Genomic DNA, 17,537 nt, shown 5'->3' on the forward strand with positions numbered 1-17,537 from the left:
AGTAATCTGATCCGGCAGCACCATGCAGCGGTACTCTCTGTTTTCACTTCTGCTTACCATCCTGCACTCTCACTGTCACCTTACCTCCTGGGCCTCATAAATCTTTCAGTGGGCCATTGAAAGTTATGCAGACTAACCAGCTCACTACTTAGCTTGCAGCTCTGTCTACCTACAGGCAGATAAGGTCATGTGTGTGGGAGAGGTTTATCGGGGGAGTGATGTTGCGACAGAATATCTTTACTTTGTTGATCGTGATGAAAAGCAAGGCAGGAAACCAAGAGAATAATTACGGATCCTGGATGAGAACATTTCCTCCTGAGTCTGGATATCTGCTGGGTTACTGCACCAGGCCTTTACTTCAGCAGCTGGACATATGAACCATGCTAAGGATATGCAAATACAAGAGTTTCAAGTGTGTGTGGGGTCTGAGCGCCTTGCTCCTTACCCTTGTTCATGGAAACAGCCAACAGTTCCAGGAAAGGAAGCCCTGCCAGCCAGGTAGGAGAGCTAAATGCCAGCTATCCTGACTGTATAAGATGTTCCTGCATATGTTAAACCACCTCCTCTCCTGATACAATATTTATTTCCTTAGGTTTCTACTGTCCTTTAGGGAGCTTCACTCCAGTCCCCTGTCCTAAGGGAACCTACGGACCAACTGCTGGTGCTGTGTCCATAGACAGCTGTCTGAAGTGTCCTCCTCACCACTACTGCCCCAGACCAGGCCTGTCTGCCTACCTGCCCTGTGGCCCTGCGGCTCAGCAGCCTCTGTCTGGGCAGGACTCCTGCGTCTGCCCGGGAGAGGGACAGAGCTTCCAGGTGACACTGTGTTTTCACACCATGCAGTAGCAGGATCAACCCATTCATCGCTACAGCGTGTGTGTTTCCTCCGGTGTCTCTATGTGATTGTGTTACTGTTCCTACTCACTCTTATTTCTCAAGCCCATGATTTTTTTTCTGTTATACTTGTGTCCTGATACAGTACACACGCTAACAAGAGAGTAGCTTCCTCACTGTCCCTCTGAAACTTTAGAAGGAACAATCTGTAGCTTCCAGCTGAAAGAGCTCTAGATCAAGTTCCCTTGCAGAAGGGTCTTGTTTCCTAGTCTGATGCAGCTTGCGCAGGTGTTGAGCCCTCCACTCATCAGCTCATAATAAAGAGAATGAGATTTTTTTCTTTGACTGTTTCATCTTGTATGAATGACTTAAAGGAAGGATAGGAAGAAAGGAAGGAAAAGGGTGAAGGAAAGACAAACATGAGGGAATCAATGGAGAAAAGAAATAAGAAAAACAGATGTTGGAAAGAGAAAGATGATATAGATGATATAGATATATAGATGATGGAATCTATGAAAAAAGGAAGAAAGGACTGTAAAAAAGGTGATAAAGGAGAAGTTAAGGAAGGAAGGGAGGAAGGAAGGGAGGAAGGAAGGAAACCCAGATGAAGGAATCCATGATGTAATGAACGAGGCAATAAAAAGATAACAGATGAAGGAATCAATTGAGGGAGAAAGGAAGGAAAAACATGTGGAAAACAATGGAAGAAGGAAAGGAAGGAATTAAGATCAAGGTGTCAATGAAGGTCTGGAGGAAGGGGCTGAAGGAATAAGGGAAGAAAGGAAGGAAGGAAGGGCAAACATGAGGGTATCAAAGGAAAGGAGGATAGATAGACAGACAGACAGACAGACAGACAGACAGACAGACAGACAGACAGATAGATAGATAGATAGATAGATAGATAGATAGATAGATAGATAGATAGATAGATGTGACCAGGATTATACAACACAGTGTTTGAACCCTGCTGCCTCTTGTCTCAGTCCAGCGATGGGCGATGCCACTGTACCATCGGCTACCAGCCTTCCAAGAACGGAGATGTGTGTGAACACAAACTGTACGATGTCTGCAGAGACGGAAAGACACGTACACAGCATGGAGACTGTCTGGACGGATATCAGTGGTTACTTCACTGTCAGCAGCAGGTTAGACCTTATGCAATCATATCACAAACAGATGCACATACTAAAGTAGAGCAAAGGTAAGTGGCATATCATTCACAAAACACAGGAACCTCATTCCAAGGTCTGTCTGAATGACAGTCAAGGAAGAAATACGCTGCCAGGCAAATAATGTTTGCTTAAAACTTGTGCAATATTTATATCGTAATGACACAACTTTTATTGTTGTGAAAAAAAAGTTCCCTTTTGACAATATGCTATTTATTTTTCACTTTTTAAACACATAACTTATATTGGTTTAACAAGACATGTTCACAGCATAATGCAAAAATATCCTGTTATACCATGAAACATTTCAGGTTTGAATGAGATAAATAGTTTATCGTAATGACAGGAAAAGTTTCCATCTTCAGTATAACTTGTCATGTCTTATGCCATGTAAGTAAGTTATCGCATCAGGCTATTAAATGAAATGTTTCAAGATGAATAGTAGATGAACAATTGTTATTTCAAGAACAGGTTCTTGTTACACGCGTGTGTATGTTGGGATGAGTTTGCTTCTGTAAATTTTGATTTAGTCCACAGATAAGTTGCAAACTTTGATCCGTTTACAGAACACACTGAAAAACAGACTCCACTACTACACTATCACAAACAGGGCTAATGAGTACAACCTAAGTGTCTTTGACCTTTCCTCCATGAACCTGATTATACTTTATCTAGTGCAGACTTGTATTAGTCTCATTTAATATTTAACCACAGAACAGTTTCCTCTGACTGTCCTCCCCATGCAGTGTTTATTTTTGTCACTGTCCTCTATAGCAGTCCTTGGTGCAGATGACCTTTCACCGAGTTACACAGTCGAAACCGAGCTGAGAATGCTGGATTATTTCTAAATGAGAAAAATAAACACTGACGGTGGAAAAATGACTAATGTTAGCTTGGTTTTTAAAAAGGATTAGAGATGACGTGAGCTGATCGTAGCTTTACTTTGCTCTCCTGCAGGTGTGTCAATCTGCAGAAGACTACCGCGGTTATGATGGAGAGCTGGGTCTCTGCGTTTGCAGAGAGCCTCCCGGAAGAGCTGCGTGTGGGGGCCTATGCAGGACAAGGCCGGCTACTGAGCTGAGGCTCCAGTGTCAGTCGGATGGAGAAATGGAGCTGGTGTGGAGCTCTGACAGTCAGGTGAACAAAAGGCAGATATTGGTGAACAAAAGCAAGACATACCGAAAGAAAGCTTTCTCTTTGGCATTGCAAAACCCGCAGTGTATAAGAAGTATTCTCCCTCCATATGATATCTATATCCATACACACAATACTTCCAATGCAACTGTCTCAGAGTAAACATAATGCATAGTCTGAGGCAGACAATGCCTACAAAACCTTTGCACAGTGTCGCCTTTAGTGCACCAGAGGTTGAAAGCCCATTACAAACGTCTCTTGTGTTGCAGTGACCTATAAAAGGCAAAACACAGTCTTTGTGTGTGTGTGTGTGTGTGCATGTGTGTGCACCGTGTAGGTGTCTGGCATCTCAGGCAGCACGCTGGAGACGGTGTTCATACAGTGGGACTCCCGGGGGACTCTTCAGTGCGACAGCCACCTCGACTCCTCACATCCTGTCTACGTTGTTCAGACAACAGGTGGAGACAGAACCCACTAAGTGATTTTCTGTGTGTTTGCCCTCCTTTTTTGTCTCTCACTTCTTCATCTCTCCTGTGTCGATCGCAGAGGCAGGCTTCCTCGGCCTCCTCGGCGGACTCCCAGAGGAGCTTCGGCGAATGTTCCCTGTCACCAAACAGAGCTCAGCTGGTTTGACACAACAAAACAGTATGTTTTTGGATTCTCATTAAAAGATTAATATTAATGAAAGCACGATACAGTGATGAAGGTCGCGTGTTTTTGCAGAGAGCGATTCTGACCCCCTGTGGGAGCTCAACGAAGTAGAAAACATGAGTGAGGGAAGTGGAGCGATGATCTCCAGCAGCAGGAGGGGAGACAAGGGAGACACAGCAACTGTAACTGGAGTTGTGAACCCCACAGTGTGTCTCCACTTGGGTGAAGTTATACTGTTCACTGTCAACACACGTCACTATCCTCAGTACGATCTGTAAGTCAGATAGAAGCACAAGTTTGATACATTTTTACTGCTATGAATCTGTGTTTTGACTCGCGTTTCACTTGCCCTAATCCACACTTTGTGTCTTTCAGTGACAACTTGTACAACACAAACAGGGACTTTGACTGGGGTGCATTCAGGCAGCTAAAAGAGGAGCTAACTCTGTCTTGGACTCCTCCCAGCTTCTTTTCGGTGGTCTTTAGCCAGCCCGGAGTGTACGTTTTCTCTCTGAGCAGCAATCAGCACAAACATTTGGTAACTACTTTTTAAATAATATCAGCATGAAAGATACCCTGTCGAAGGTATTTTGAGATAAACTGGGATGACAGTACAGAAAACAGATATTTGTGTCAAGTGACCGCTTTATTTATGGTGTGCAAGGATGTTGTTGTGCATTTGCTGGTGGCGCAAATTACAAGTGGACTTTCAAAATAATCAAAATATTGCTTGAATATTGCTGTAATGAGCTTTTTTGTACTTTTGCTGAAGTCCACTGATCGATAGAAGAATGACATGACACATTTAAAACAAAACCTGAGGGAGGTTAATCACAAACATTTGTACTGTCAAATAACTTCAAATCTTTCTTATTTTCTGCCCTCTAACTGGCTGTGATGTATATACGGTACATCAATGTATCGCTCAAAGTGACCCATCATATTGTTCTTGCTCAGTATGTGCGGGTGATGCCTGCGGGTGGCCAGTGTTATGAGCCCGCTGCCTTCTACCCCACCATACCTCGTCAGTTGACCAGGGTGGGAATCAGTCGGAGACGCAACCTGTTACTGAGGCCGGATTGGCTGGTGACCGGGGGACTGCTGTTTGGAGCTGTGGTCATCCTCTGCTTATGTGTCATACTACTGGTTAGTGTACATGCATGTTAAAATTACACACAAAAATCAATCTAAAAATGACTAACTGTCCTCTGCGTGTAGATTCTGTTCCGTGAATATGGATGGCCCGAGAAGGAGCCAATCAGAGCACGTTACCGTCTGCTGCAGCTTGCCTACCACATGGACGACTACTCATCTAAAGGTTCACGGGTGATCTCACTGAAGAGGATTCACCGAAACCAACAAGCTAGAATGACACAAGATTCCATTCAACCAGGTGTGCGCACACACACACACACACACACACACACACACACACTCGCACACATGCACGGACACACATGCACATGACTACTAAACTCATTCGTTTGAGGGCCTGAAACCAATATGTTACATAACTAGCATTCAAACATAATCCACAGCGCACCAACAGATGCACCTGCAGTGTGCAACAACACGTACACGCGCGTGCACACACACACACACACACACAGACCCTTTGTCAGACTTGTCTTTGAAGACCCTCGTGACATGTTATATAACACTAACAGTGACCCCTGGGCGTTGCTCCCACCCAACCAATTACTGTTGAAAAGGTTCTTGTCATACACCTGCTATCACGTGCAGGGACTTACATAAAAATGACAACAATCCAAATGTCACCAGACTTGAGAGATTACCACCGATGACATTATCCTGATATGCATTACATGATTGTGATTGTCAGTACATAGCTATTCAACCTCAATACATACTGTAGAGTTACCGTCTGTCATCATTTGACAACAGTGTAAAAAAGAAAAAACATACTGTACAATAAACTTTTCAGTAAGATTACAGCTTTTTCTCTCATGACAAAGCCCTTCAAAATGGCTCTACTTGTACTGTAAAAATTGAAACTGAAAAGCTTCTAATGTGCATACATTCACGAAATGCATATAAACATTAGAGTGGGCATACAAGAACATGCAAACATGCAGGCGATGCATTTCAATCTCACTGATTTTCCTCAGGCAGTACATTGTGTGCAAATAAAAGCTCTCTCTGAGAGACAGGTAATAGATTTTTAATGTGTGTGTTTTTTTTGTTTTTTTTTAAAAATATTCTGCAGTCTCTCTCTCTCCCTGTCTGTCTTTGTGTTTCACTTGTTTCTTGATAGTGGTCTGTGCAGACACCTTGGAGGAGTTCTGGGATTATGAACACCAGGTGGATCTGGAGGCATTCAGCAGCAATACCTTCTACAGCCTGCTGCTCAAGCAGAGTCTGTCTGTAACCACACGGCTGGGACAACTCACCACAGAGGTCTGTATAAAGAGTGTGTAAAAGGCTTGACGTACACCTCCTTTTTTTACCATCACACACACACACACACACACACACACACACACACACACACACACACACACACACACACACACACACACACACACACACACACACACACTCAGAGTTTTATAGTTGCATTATTAGTTTACTTATTTCTTATGCATGTAGGAAGTAGAAGATATGAGTCTTTGAGCTTGACGATAAGTGGGTCATACAATTGCTTAATCCATATTTTTGTTCTTCCATGCACTGCAGAATATTGTCCTGAATAAAGCTGTGCAATGATTAGGATGCAGGCAACAATCGATGGTTGTAATTGACAGTTTGTCAAGTTAGGGCTACAGGGTTGGCCACAGAGCAGCGACCTCAGCAAAAAGCTAGTGCCTCTCTATTCTATTTGTGTCATCTCAGTTTCAAACTAGGTCCTGGATGTTATTTGTTGAAGATAGATACTGTATTTCATCAGGTGGCAGCACTTTAGCTTGTTCAAACAGAGGGGAGAAACAATTTGTGCTCTTAAATAAAACATTCCATTTCTCACAAGCATTGGTTCAATACAGTCTGTCATTTCTTACTTTTTTCTCTGTTTCACCTGCTACTGTCCCTTCTTCACTCATGCAGTCTGCACAGCTCTATTGAGACAGATTGGGTGTCGTGCTGGAGTGCCTCTGTGAATGTCACACACCTCTCTCTCTACCATGTGTTTCCTGTTTGTACCACTGAATGGCTGGCTGCGGTGTAGGACACACAGGTTGTTGTTACAGCCCCGAGGACAGCTGTTGTGATAAAGGCGAAAGAGGAGACAGCACATCTTGTACCCATGTGTCATCCCACAAGTCTGCACGTCTCATCGGTGTCAGCCGCACACTCACAGCTTTTTGCAACGGGGTCAGGTTTGCAATCTTGTGAAGATGTTTGTATGGCAGGTAAATGTACACAGTATGTGTCTGTGTGTATCCAGGTGAAGGAGCTGTACCAGGGAGTGCTTGGGAAACTGCAGCTACTCCACCCACGCTTGATCACTGAGGAGAGGATGGGGGAGAGTTATGAGAGGATGAGGAGGGAGGTGGAGAGGGAGGTGGTGCGGCGAAAGACTTTGGCATCACAGCTGAGGACTCTGCTGGGCAGTCAGCTGGAGGTTGATATTAAATTCCTAATGGTGTTTTTTCATTATCACATTACAAGAATGAGGAAAATCTTACATGCAGTTTGCTTCTGAAATCTGATGAATCTAAAAGACAGGGAAAAGTTACTGAATGAAAAGATGTAGTTACAGTGGAGGATTGTAACTAAGAATATTCACTCAAGTAGTGTATCTAATTACAATTTTGAGGCTCTTGTACTTAACCTGTTTTTGTATATTATTACATGTTAAGTTACCCAGCAGCATATGCAGTAATTCAAATTAGATCAGCGGCAACATTAAAGAAATGCACACATTACAGTAATGCATCACCAAGTACAATCAAGCACTATAATATAAATGATTCTGAAATGGGCTGTTCTAGAATAGTAATAATAATAACAGTACCTAGTGAGTATATTTTGTTACTTTGTACTTTTACATAAACTGCATTATGTACAAAATTAGATTTGGCCAACTGTTTAAATCATACTCCAAACAAATGATGGTGTTATGGGCTGCGGCTTGGTGTTTCATATGTTGCATTATGTGCCACTGTTTTGCTGTTTTTCTTCAGGTACTGAGGCGAGAGCAGCGGGCCCAGCAGGGGGTCCACAGCGTGTTGACAGCTCAGCTCAGAGAGTGCACCAGAGTATTGTCCAAAGTTTATAACAGCAACCAGCCATCCTGTGAACTACACCAGCAAAGGTAAGGCTCTCATTTATTCTATCACAAACAGCAAGCATGTAGTAGTAGTAACATCCATGACCTCTTCATGATGTAGTTTACCATCTTCAGTTTGATCCAGAGGCTGACGTCCCTGGTGGATGAGATGGGAGAGCTGGTGTCAGCAGAGTGCCAGCGTCAGGGAGCCTGGGGGTTGTTGGGGGAGGGTACAGGGGCCAAGCTGCTCTGCCCTGAAACTGGAACTGTGCTGACCAAGGACCACATCTTTGGTGAGTCTCACACCCCTGAGTTACATTACCCATATACAGCTGAAAACGCTGTCCTTGAAACTCAGAGGAACAACCCCATCTGTTGCTAAAAATGTGCACTGCAACAACATGAGGACAAATTAGCACAAAACGCTGTCCACCCAGGGTGTTACTGTTATCTAAATCAAAACAGATCAGCATCACATTCATTCACAGTTTGATGATTGCTCTCCTTCTGCCTCCCTCCAGGTCCTGATGGGTCCCTGCGTGTCTGCCAGGCAGTTCGTTGTGATTCAGTCACAGGTCTCATAAGGCCGTGTGCTCACAGCCATATGCTGCTGAGCAGCGGCCACACGATGGCAGTGCCACCAGATTTCTTCCTCCACCCACAGACTGGCAGAGCTCTGCCTATAGCTGGCAATGTGGGTTATGACCCTGTGAGCTCTACTTTAGTGATCGCAGCTGACTTATGTACAGGTAACGTGAGGGGTGCAGGCATTAAAGATCACACAGATGGTTGACTTATGATTTCCTGAGGGTGTTTTTAACAGTCTTACTTGTGCTGTTCTTATTCTCAGTAGACAACAGGAAGTGGGACAGTCCCCTCCTTCCTTTCATTCCTTACCCAACGTCCCGCCACTCAGACCAGCCTCTGCCTAGCAGTCGGCTCAGAGGCCTCAAACCAGGCCAGAGACTGCAGCTGGGTGTCCCCATGGCGGACCCAGACACTGGGGTCCCAGTGCCTATTCTGGGTGTAACCATCCACCCTCAAACCGGACTAGTCTACCCACTGGGAGGGGTGCATGTTTGTCCCCTCACCCGCCTACCACAGCCCATACAGATTGGCTATCCAATGCTAGATTCCAGGACGGGAAATGTTGTGCTCACTGTCGGGGTCGGTCTAGATCCAGTGACAGGTCGGTGCTGCTGTTGAGTCCTCGGCACAACATGTGTCAACGTTTCTTCAGTGAGGTGACTTATTGTATATTTGTACAGGAGCCGTGCTGCCGGTAGGTGGAGTTCTGCTGGCCGAGTCCATCATTGAGCCTCTGAGTGGGCGAATGGTGAGAATGGGAGGGGCAAACCTACGGGCCGGGCAACTGCTGCCTCATGCAGGAGGATACCAGGCTCTCCTAGACTGCAAGGTGCCGTCAGAAATATCCGAAGCTAATGTAATGTTGTCAGTGTTTTTAGGAGGTGTTCTGGGGGTATAATACACAATTTCATTTTAAATATTGAGAGTTTTTTTTTTTTTACCTCTATAACCAAAAAAAATGACCATTTCTCAAATAGGTTCTTGTAGTGATGTTCAGAGTACTGGAGCTCCTGAAGCCACTGACTGAGGAGTGGGGGTCGGACCAAACGTTGCAGCGCCACCAGGGCAGCGAGAGAGGGAGTGGTCGACAAGACCATCTCCTCTCTGCAGCCAAGGAGCTCCAGCAGGCCTGGGGACGGAGCCTGCACTGCCAGCTGCAGCTGCAGACCCGGCTTGAGACCCTTCTGGAGTGGGCCGTCGCTCTCCAGCAGGATGGGGGGACTCTAGGTGAGGAAATGCCAGCAGGTGGACATATCTGTGACCGTGGTCTCTTGTGGGCAATATAGCACAAGCTCACTTTTTAAACATCTCTTCCTTCTGCACTCTGAGCATTCTTTATTTTGGATGTCCTTAAATGCCTTTAACCTCTGAGAAGAGTTTAAGGCATGAAATTACCAAAACAATCTCTGAAATTCAAAGTAAGTTTTGTAAAGCTCTCATGAATTTTTCCTACCCCAAAGACTTTCCACCTGACCTTTATTTGACACAAGCAACCACCCTCCACTGAAACCAACCATGTGACCTGCTTCTTCTCCCACGTAACCAGATTAGAACTGCACATGCACCACAGTGCAGTAAGTTATATGCAACCTATAACAATATTAGAGGATACGGGAAACACAGGACTATTATACCATCTGTATTTCCAACATGGACTCTATTAGCTCACAAAGATAAAGACATTAACTCCTTTATCATAGGCCACAGATTGAGTCATCACACTGCCAATGCACAGGACAACAGATTACCCACAATGCTGCTTGAGAGGTCTGCTTTACCTCGTTGAAATCTGTAATTGCATGTTAGGCTCCTGTTATATATCTGTTTTTTAGCTGTCTGAGCTCCTGACTGATCAATCATCACATTAAATCACACCTCTGCTTGAGTCATGTTATCTGCATTTTGCTCACATTCACAATATGCCTCTTACTTTGGCTTCTTTTAGTGTTTAATATGCTTTGCCACATGTGCTGTGCAGCCACAGTCCTGTTTCACGTAATTTGCTGTGTCTGTAGTTATTTTTGTTTTTGCTCTTCTTTAGAGGCTGTTCTGATCGTTGCCAGAAGGAACACCAGGAAGCATGCAAAGCTTATGCAAGAACTGACTAGCAGAAAAGTAGTCGACCTAATTGTGCACTCTTTAACTTTCTCTAGAAATGTGACGGACATAAAAACTCGCAGGTATACTACTGTAAATATTTGAGCACCCTCTGACTCCCCCTGTACTATTCAACCCAGGAGAGATGCCTCTCCCAGGTTCAGATATGTGTCTTCCTGCTCTGCTGGGGATGGAGTACCCGGACCCTATGGGATCTGGTTTAAGTGTGCCTGTGCTGGGGTGTCAGACTGACCTCGTCTCTGGGATTATAATTCCATTGGCAGGGACCATGGAGGACCCTGAAGGAAAAGGTACTCTTTGTTTATTTCCTTTCCTTCACTGTGTTATATGTTCTTGTGCATGCAAAAGATCTTGAAATTTAAAAGGGGTTGAAGTCTGCACCAACAGAATCTCCTCTCTCCCACAGAAAACACTGCTCTTTAAACACTTTGCCAGTCGTCCCACCTTTAATTCCATGACTTTGTGACATTGTACTAGGACACACATTTGCATAATTCATACCCAGCGGCTAGTTTGGGGTGTACAATTTTAATTCAGCACAGCTTTGTCATTGTTAGTGGCACTGGCTTGGGTATGTGTGAGCTGACCAATCGGACAGAGGGGGGGATACAGTGCTTCGACACCACACATAATGACAAAAATTGTTGTATGCGTTTTTTGAGGATCGAATCATGTAAACTCTTCTATTATTAACCCAAAATAAGATTATGAACCTGAAAATTAGCATAATATGTCTCCTTTAAATTAACTATTATCTTTATTTTAAAGAGAGAGCTGGTCCTTATTTACAATGATGTCAAGTAACAATTTAAAATGACATAAAGATACAAAATAATGACGGATTAAAAAAAAAATAGCTAAGATATGTATATCCCAGGTAGTCGGGGCAGAGAAACTAAAAGCAGATCTTACAAGTTCAGTACGAACCTGAGGGAGACGCAGTTAAGCAGCCCTCTTCTGTGTCTATGCTGTCTCACTTCACAGGGCTAGTGGCCATTCGTTATGGATCTCAGACTGTTGACCCAGTGACAGGAGTGTTGGCTCCAGTGGTCGGAGCCAGGCTGGATGTGTCCAGAAACAACGTGGTACCTGTCACAGCTTCCTACTGGCTAACAGTGGCGGATCAGACTGACAGTGTGCAGGTGGGAAAGTCATTAAAAGATTGACTGATCTATATTTTTAGGTAATTTTAAAGTAGTTCTGATCTTTATACGTTTATCATCCAACCTTTAATTGAGCAAAAACACTGAATTCTGTGCGATGGAACTGAGTCTACCTGATGAACTTTCTGTTGTTGCTGCCAGGTGGAGGCACTGCAGAGAGAGGTGTGCGTGCGAAATACTCACTGGCAGCAGCAGAGGCAACGGGAGGAAGATATTCTGTCTGATCTGGACTCTGCATTATTCCACTGCCTCTTCAGAGTCGCAGAGGCAAACTCTCCTCAGGTCAGCAGGGGGAGTTAGCTGTTGTGGTTGTAAATATCTTAAACTGCCTGGACTCAGAGTACAGGAGGAGAAACTCAAAGGGTTGGAGCCCTTTTGATCTTGAAGAAATTAGTAAGGGGAGGTAGGACTTCTGGGGCAAACAGCATTTCAAATTCAGTTTAGCGAAGCACTCCATGTCCTGGTCTGAACTGCCAGTAAAAAAGTTGGTGCTCAGGTTTGTCTGTGCACAACTTAGAGTGAGGGCAAACTTTGTCTCTGTGCAAACGGGCCTTTGTTTCTTAGATTTAGTGTTTTGTTTGTGCCGGTATGCAAATATGTGCCTCTCACTTTTGAAGTTCCAAGTGTGCACTCTGCTGCAGGTCCACTGGTCAGGGAGGCAGCTGAGGGAAGCAGCCGTGGAGCTACAGGATGCAGCTCAGGCCGAAGCCCAGCGAAGAGCGGCTCAGCACTCCCACTTGGCTCTGATCCTGCCTCCACATGTGTTGCACATCCTCACACTGGGTAAATTGGCATGCAAGCTGGCAGCACGAAGAGCAAGGCGGATATTGTGCTCATGACCTGCTCTGTGGTTGTATTCAACGCTTTCCGAAAAGAGAGACGTGCCAGCGTCTCGCATCGCACACTCCAGTTGTAGAGCAATTTACATAATTTCAGTGTTCAGTGTTTTATTTGGGTTGGCAGCGTGTCTTTGTGCGTCTAGGTGATGGGGAGGAGTGGGATCAGCAGTGTGTTTGGCACGCAGAGCTCGTGTCGGGCCTTGATAAGGTGGACGTGTGTGTGGAGCAGCTGCAGCAAGACCAAGAAAAATGGATATCACAGGGAAGAGACTGGACTGCTCCGCTCCAAGCAATGGTCAGAATAATGGCACTGTGGCCTGCTGTTTGTCCCTGTAGCTTAATTCGTGACTGACACAGTGAGGCCAGATGCTCACTCCCCTCTCAGGCCGCCGGTGCCAAATGTATGTGACTCAGCATGCTGTAGGCGATGCACTCACATTGGGACACTGTCGTCTAAATGTAAATAAGACTTTCTTCTCACGCTGGCCTGTGTTTATTCATCCTCCAGGACGTAGAGCTGAGGCAGAGAGAGTTGTGGGAGCAGTGTTGCTGCCGACAGACGGAGTTGGAGGCTACTCTAAACTCTCTGCACTTTGTTAGACAACTTTCTCAGCTCCGCGCCGACACGGCTCAGGTCAAAACACACGCAGACACACAACGTAAATGACACTGAACATAAATAAACCAAAGTTTATGATGCAGGGAAAGGGATCGTCTATTTCACCATTAACTGTATGTCTGTATGTTTGTTTAAACCTGAGCAATCAAAGGAGACAGTGCTTAATGAGCTATCAAGGAGCTTCTCTCTGCCCCTGCCGGTGTTATTTTGAGCTGCCTCTCTCTTCTTGTTTGTCTAGGCCATGCTGTGTGGGAACTTTTGGTACAAGGAATACGGTCTGGTTCAGTGCAGCGTGCACAGGCCGACTGTGAAGGTCATGGGTTTGCTCCAGCAGATTGCTTTGCCTCTGCTGGAGAGACTGAACCAGGTCCTGGAAGATAAACAGCCTGTCAGCTTCTCCCCCAACACCTGCAATCAGCACATTTCTGGTACTGAATCAGCACAAGATAGGGCAACGAATACATGATGGGAGGCAGACAAATAGATATTACAGATAAACAGATAATAGATATTGTACATATTCTTATTGAGGAAGCATGTCCTTGTTTAAAAATATCACATTTTAGTAGCTACACTGAATTTTGGCTTCTCGTGTGCTATTGGATCTGTGGGTTTGATTTGTTTTGATATACCGTCAGCCCACAAGTACATTCACTCAAAGTGAGCCTGCAAGTTCCTGGATATGAATCCACAATCTGCATTTTTCCATACATGCTGTTCTGGTTAAAAGGGTGAGGCTCGTGTTATTCTGTAATTTTCTTCTTACCAACAAATCCAGTGAAAAAGACCAAAAGCAAGCCCAAGTGTTTCTTCAAAAAAACAGAAATCTTCAATATTTGAAAAAGCCTCCCTGATTTATCAAAAGAGAATTTCATCAGTCATGCATGGATCACATAGTGCTTTAAAGAGTTCTTTTTAAATGTATTTTTTATTTGATTGAAAGCAACATTATGCAGAAATTGCCATTTGATGTGGTTTTGCGCCCCCTACAGTTTCTGAGAGCAGCACCACTGTGGTCTGTAGCAATTTGTCATACGTAATGTAGATGCCGAATATAAGCCAAACTCAAGAAGTCATAACAAATTTATGTGTGAAAAACTTGTGTCTCGAGGTCAGTGTAGCAGTTTCTGATTGCGGATGTTGGAACACTGAGCTAGACGTTGTTTCTCTGTCAGTCTAGATGTTGGGTTTCGAGGTTTTCACATGTCCCAAATCCTTTGCTCGTGAAGCAGCAAGCCAGTCACACTTCCTGTTTTATTTTTAGCCACAGGACATGTATCTCCCTTTACTGCAATGTAATTGTTTTTCTTCCTGCCTAATTGTGAATTGTGCCCATAGTTTTATTTTTTTTCCGACCAAACCCTTTTGGCAGAAGCCATCATGTTGCTCTCGTTAACTTGCTGCATCACGTAGGATTCTGGGAATCTGCGTCCGTTACAGGGCCTCATTGTTTATGTTTTGACAAACAGAGGAGATGCACAATCATGGGGAAATATCACGTGTTCTATGATTTCCTAAAAGGCCACAGCTAACATTTTAGTCCCCTCTCATCTCTTGAACAAAAAAACAACATACATTAGTTATCGCTTTTGTCTATCATCCACTTTTAGCTTGTCGTCGTCGTCTCATCTTAGTCAAGAAAACAAGCTTGTTGTAAACCAAATGACCACATGTCCAGGATTATCCCGAAGTTTCATGTTTGACTTGTTTCAGGTTTGTCAACAAAGCATGCATCTGGGTTGGACATGGCCTCGATAGTCTGGACAAGCTCTGTGCCTGCGGTGAAAGGTATGCAAGAGATAGAGAGAGCAAGATAAAGCAGCTGGTCAAAAATCACCATGCAGATGTTTCCAGTGGGAAGTAGTCAATAGCTCGGGGCTGTTGTTCTGTCCCTTCAGTGTATCCTGAGAGTAAAGAATCAGGTTATTATTGTAATTCTGACAAGCGTGAAAATAACGGTGCTTACGCTAGGACATAGCTTGTGTATGATAGAGGCGCCGCGATGGAAACTTTTACGAATTGTTCATTTTCTGTCCAGTCCGGGGCTGTGTATAGAGACCCAAGTTTACATAAACAGAGGCTCGTAGCCAAGTTTTTCCACATGAATTATCTTTAATTCTGGCATGCAGTGTTTAAAAGGTCTCTGACAGTTTGTGTTTCTAAAGGAATCTCAACCCAGTCTTTGAGGGAGCCTGCCAATTTAGCTCACTCCCAGGAAACAGGTCTGCAGGCCAGCTCAGCGCCTACACACAACTCCCAAAGACACGCAGCGTCCTCTGGCATTCACTCCCAGGGTGAGAAGAAGCACAATATGTAGCTGTACTGAGTGTGAGACCCTTTGCACCCTGTGTCATCCTGTGCTGTGCTCTGCTTCAGTGTGTATAAACAAGCAATACCATATGCACCCACTGCATGTTCTCTACTATGTTCAGTCACAGACACACTCTGGAAATGGACACACACATATTTTCACATCCATGCATCCAAACATACACACACTGTAAATGCTAATTAGTTAACCTTAATTAAAAAAAAACAAACAATCATGCAAACCTGTCGCCTTAAAGAAATAAATATAGTGGATTAGAATTGCAAATAACTGAAAGTGTAATGTAGTTGTTTCAAACAGCACATTTATTCAAAGTGGCAACGGACAACTTTTCCTTCCTGTCAGAAGCTTGCAACTGACATTGCCCCACCGAAAGGGCGATTCACGTCGACAATACCGTTTTGATTACTAAACTTCTTGTGTAAGAGCCATTTCAGAACAAAGGACAAATGGATAGCGAAGGCGGCATTTGGAGGAGGGGGAGGAGCTGAAGTGAAGTGAATAGTGGTGAAGTGTAAGCTAAAAAAAAGCACACACAAGAACGGAACATTGCCTGCAAGTTCCCCCCAGCCACTTTCTCAGTTTGACTGTGAAAGTGCCACCACATTAAGTGCCACCTCAAACCACCCGGCCTTAAAGGGGAGTCTGCATCGATGCAACGCTCCTTGACTTGACTGCTTGCGTTGTGCAAATGCAACTACTGTGGATCAATTTTTAGATTTTTTATTTGTGTATTCAGTTATCTCTTTTTCCTTTCACAACTTTATCGATCGAAGTGGTGGAAATTGGGTCCCATAACAGATGCTTTGTTGAAGGACAGGAGGAAGCAGGTGAGGATGAAGAATGTGAGAGGATAGATGCCCGTCTCATAGCATCGCTTAGTTAAAAAAAGACTGGAAATAGCTAGCCTGGCTCTGTCCAAAGTCAGAAAATCTGTAGCTTTACATCCACTGAAGCTCACTGAAGAACGTGTCACATCTAGTATGAGACGTGAGTCTTCATGTGTTTTGTGGCGTGGAGCCGTGACATCTCTGAGTTTCGGTGTAACCATGAAGTTGACACAGATTCAGGGGGTTCCCTGGGAAATTACTGCAGCTGCCTGAGAAACAGTCCCAGTAACAGGCACAAAAACCACAACTTCTCCCTTCTCGTTAATCTTGTAATTTTGTCAAATGCCTTTTTTACACAACAAACATTTCAACATTCCTTTCAACATGATAATTCCAACATACATCGGCAGGTCGATAGTTTCGTTTGCACAGGGCTTACAATATTTCTCAGGTCTTTTATATCCAAGCAATTCACCATGGAAGTATTTATAAGAACAAAACAAAACAAAGAAAACAAAGTCAAATAATAGTAATAACAAAAACAACACAAACATGGATTATATATGAGCTCCCCTCACATACATATTCAACTCAATATACACGGGGCATAGCAAAAAGTAAAGATCAAATTTTATTTTAAGTTTGTTTTGTCCCACTTTACACAAGTCACATTAGACTGCCTCACAGTACCACCTGCAGTCCATTTCCTTTCTAAGTATATTATCCTTCAGTTATCAATCCCAGTGTCCTCCTATTACCTCCATTACTGGTGTCCATCTTAATTATCTCCCATGGAAATTATCTCCATGAATTAGTGACTGTGTGGGCCTGAGCGCGGATCATTAGCCTGACTTCCTCCCTCATTATACCGTCCCACTGATTTGCACAGAACAGACAGATAGTGATTTCCTCATTTAACTCTTACGAGCGAGAAAACAAATAATATATTACAAAATCTGGTATCCCAACAGAGAGCCAGCCGAGGAAAGAGCCCACCCAACCTACACATGTCTCTGTCCCCACAATCCCAGGTAA

The 17,537-nt window shown here is 44.1% G+C and overlaps 2 protein-coding genes across 2 annotated transcripts in view; both read left to right on the forward strand.

Annotated features, from left to right (window-relative positions):
• The first annotated feature begins 265 nt into the window (after window positions 1-265).
• On the forward strand, window positions 266-6,227 carry LOC119008697. Its single transcript, XM_037079307.1, has 11 exons — window positions 266-498; window positions 593-816; window positions 1,818-1,979; window positions 2,961-3,140; window positions 3,475-3,595; window positions 3,690-3,782; window positions 3,861-4,062; window positions 4,164-4,326; window positions 4,746-4,934; window positions 5,007-5,106; window positions 6,064-6,227. Exons 1-11 carry the CDS (start codon window positions 381-383, stop codon window positions 6,225-6,227), a joined length of 1,716 nt encoding a protein of 571 aa, XP_036935202.1. The 5' UTR covers window positions 266-380.
• An 808-nt stretch (window positions 6,228-7,035) lies between these two features.
• Window positions 7,036-17,537, forward strand: part of si:dkey-103g5.4 — a 34,078-nt gene continuing 23,576 nt past the window's right edge. The window contains exons 1-17 of the mRNA XM_037086677.1: window positions 7,036-7,368; window positions 7,931-8,061; window positions 8,152-8,309; window positions 8,538-8,765; window positions 8,867-9,205; window positions 9,285-9,433; window positions 9,582-9,831; window positions 10,842-11,012; window positions 11,707-11,864; window positions 12,027-12,167; window positions 12,527-12,668; window positions 12,868-13,019; window positions 13,233-13,358; window positions 13,582-13,771; window positions 15,057-15,131; window positions 15,509-15,637; window positions 17,474-17,533. Coding sequence (XP_036942572.1) covers window positions 7,051-7,368; window positions 7,931-8,061; window positions 8,152-8,309; window positions 8,538-8,765; window positions 8,867-9,205; window positions 9,285-9,433; window positions 9,582-9,831; window positions 10,842-11,012; window positions 11,707-11,864; window positions 12,027-12,167; window positions 12,527-12,668; window positions 12,868-13,019; window positions 13,233-13,358; window positions 13,582-13,771; window positions 15,057-15,131; window positions 15,509-15,637; window positions 17,474-17,533 — 2,917 coding nt within the window. The 5' untranslated portion in view covers window positions 7,036-7,050. The remainder of the gene's footprint in view (window positions 7,369-7,930; window positions 8,062-8,151; window positions 8,310-8,537; window positions 8,766-8,866; window positions 9,206-9,284; window positions 9,434-9,581; window positions 9,832-10,841; window positions 11,013-11,706; window positions 11,865-12,026; window positions 12,168-12,526; window positions 12,669-12,867; window positions 13,020-13,232; window positions 13,359-13,581; window positions 13,772-15,056; window positions 15,132-15,508; window positions 15,638-17,473; window positions 17,534-17,537) is intronic.

This window comes from Acanthopagrus latus, chromosome 2, assembly GCF_904848185.1.
Source record: "Acanthopagrus latus isolate v.2019 chromosome 2, fAcaLat1.1, whole genome shotgun sequence".
NCBI classification, from domain to species: domain Eukaryota; kingdom Metazoa; phylum Chordata; class Actinopteri; order Spariformes; family Sparidae; genus Acanthopagrus; species Acanthopagrus latus.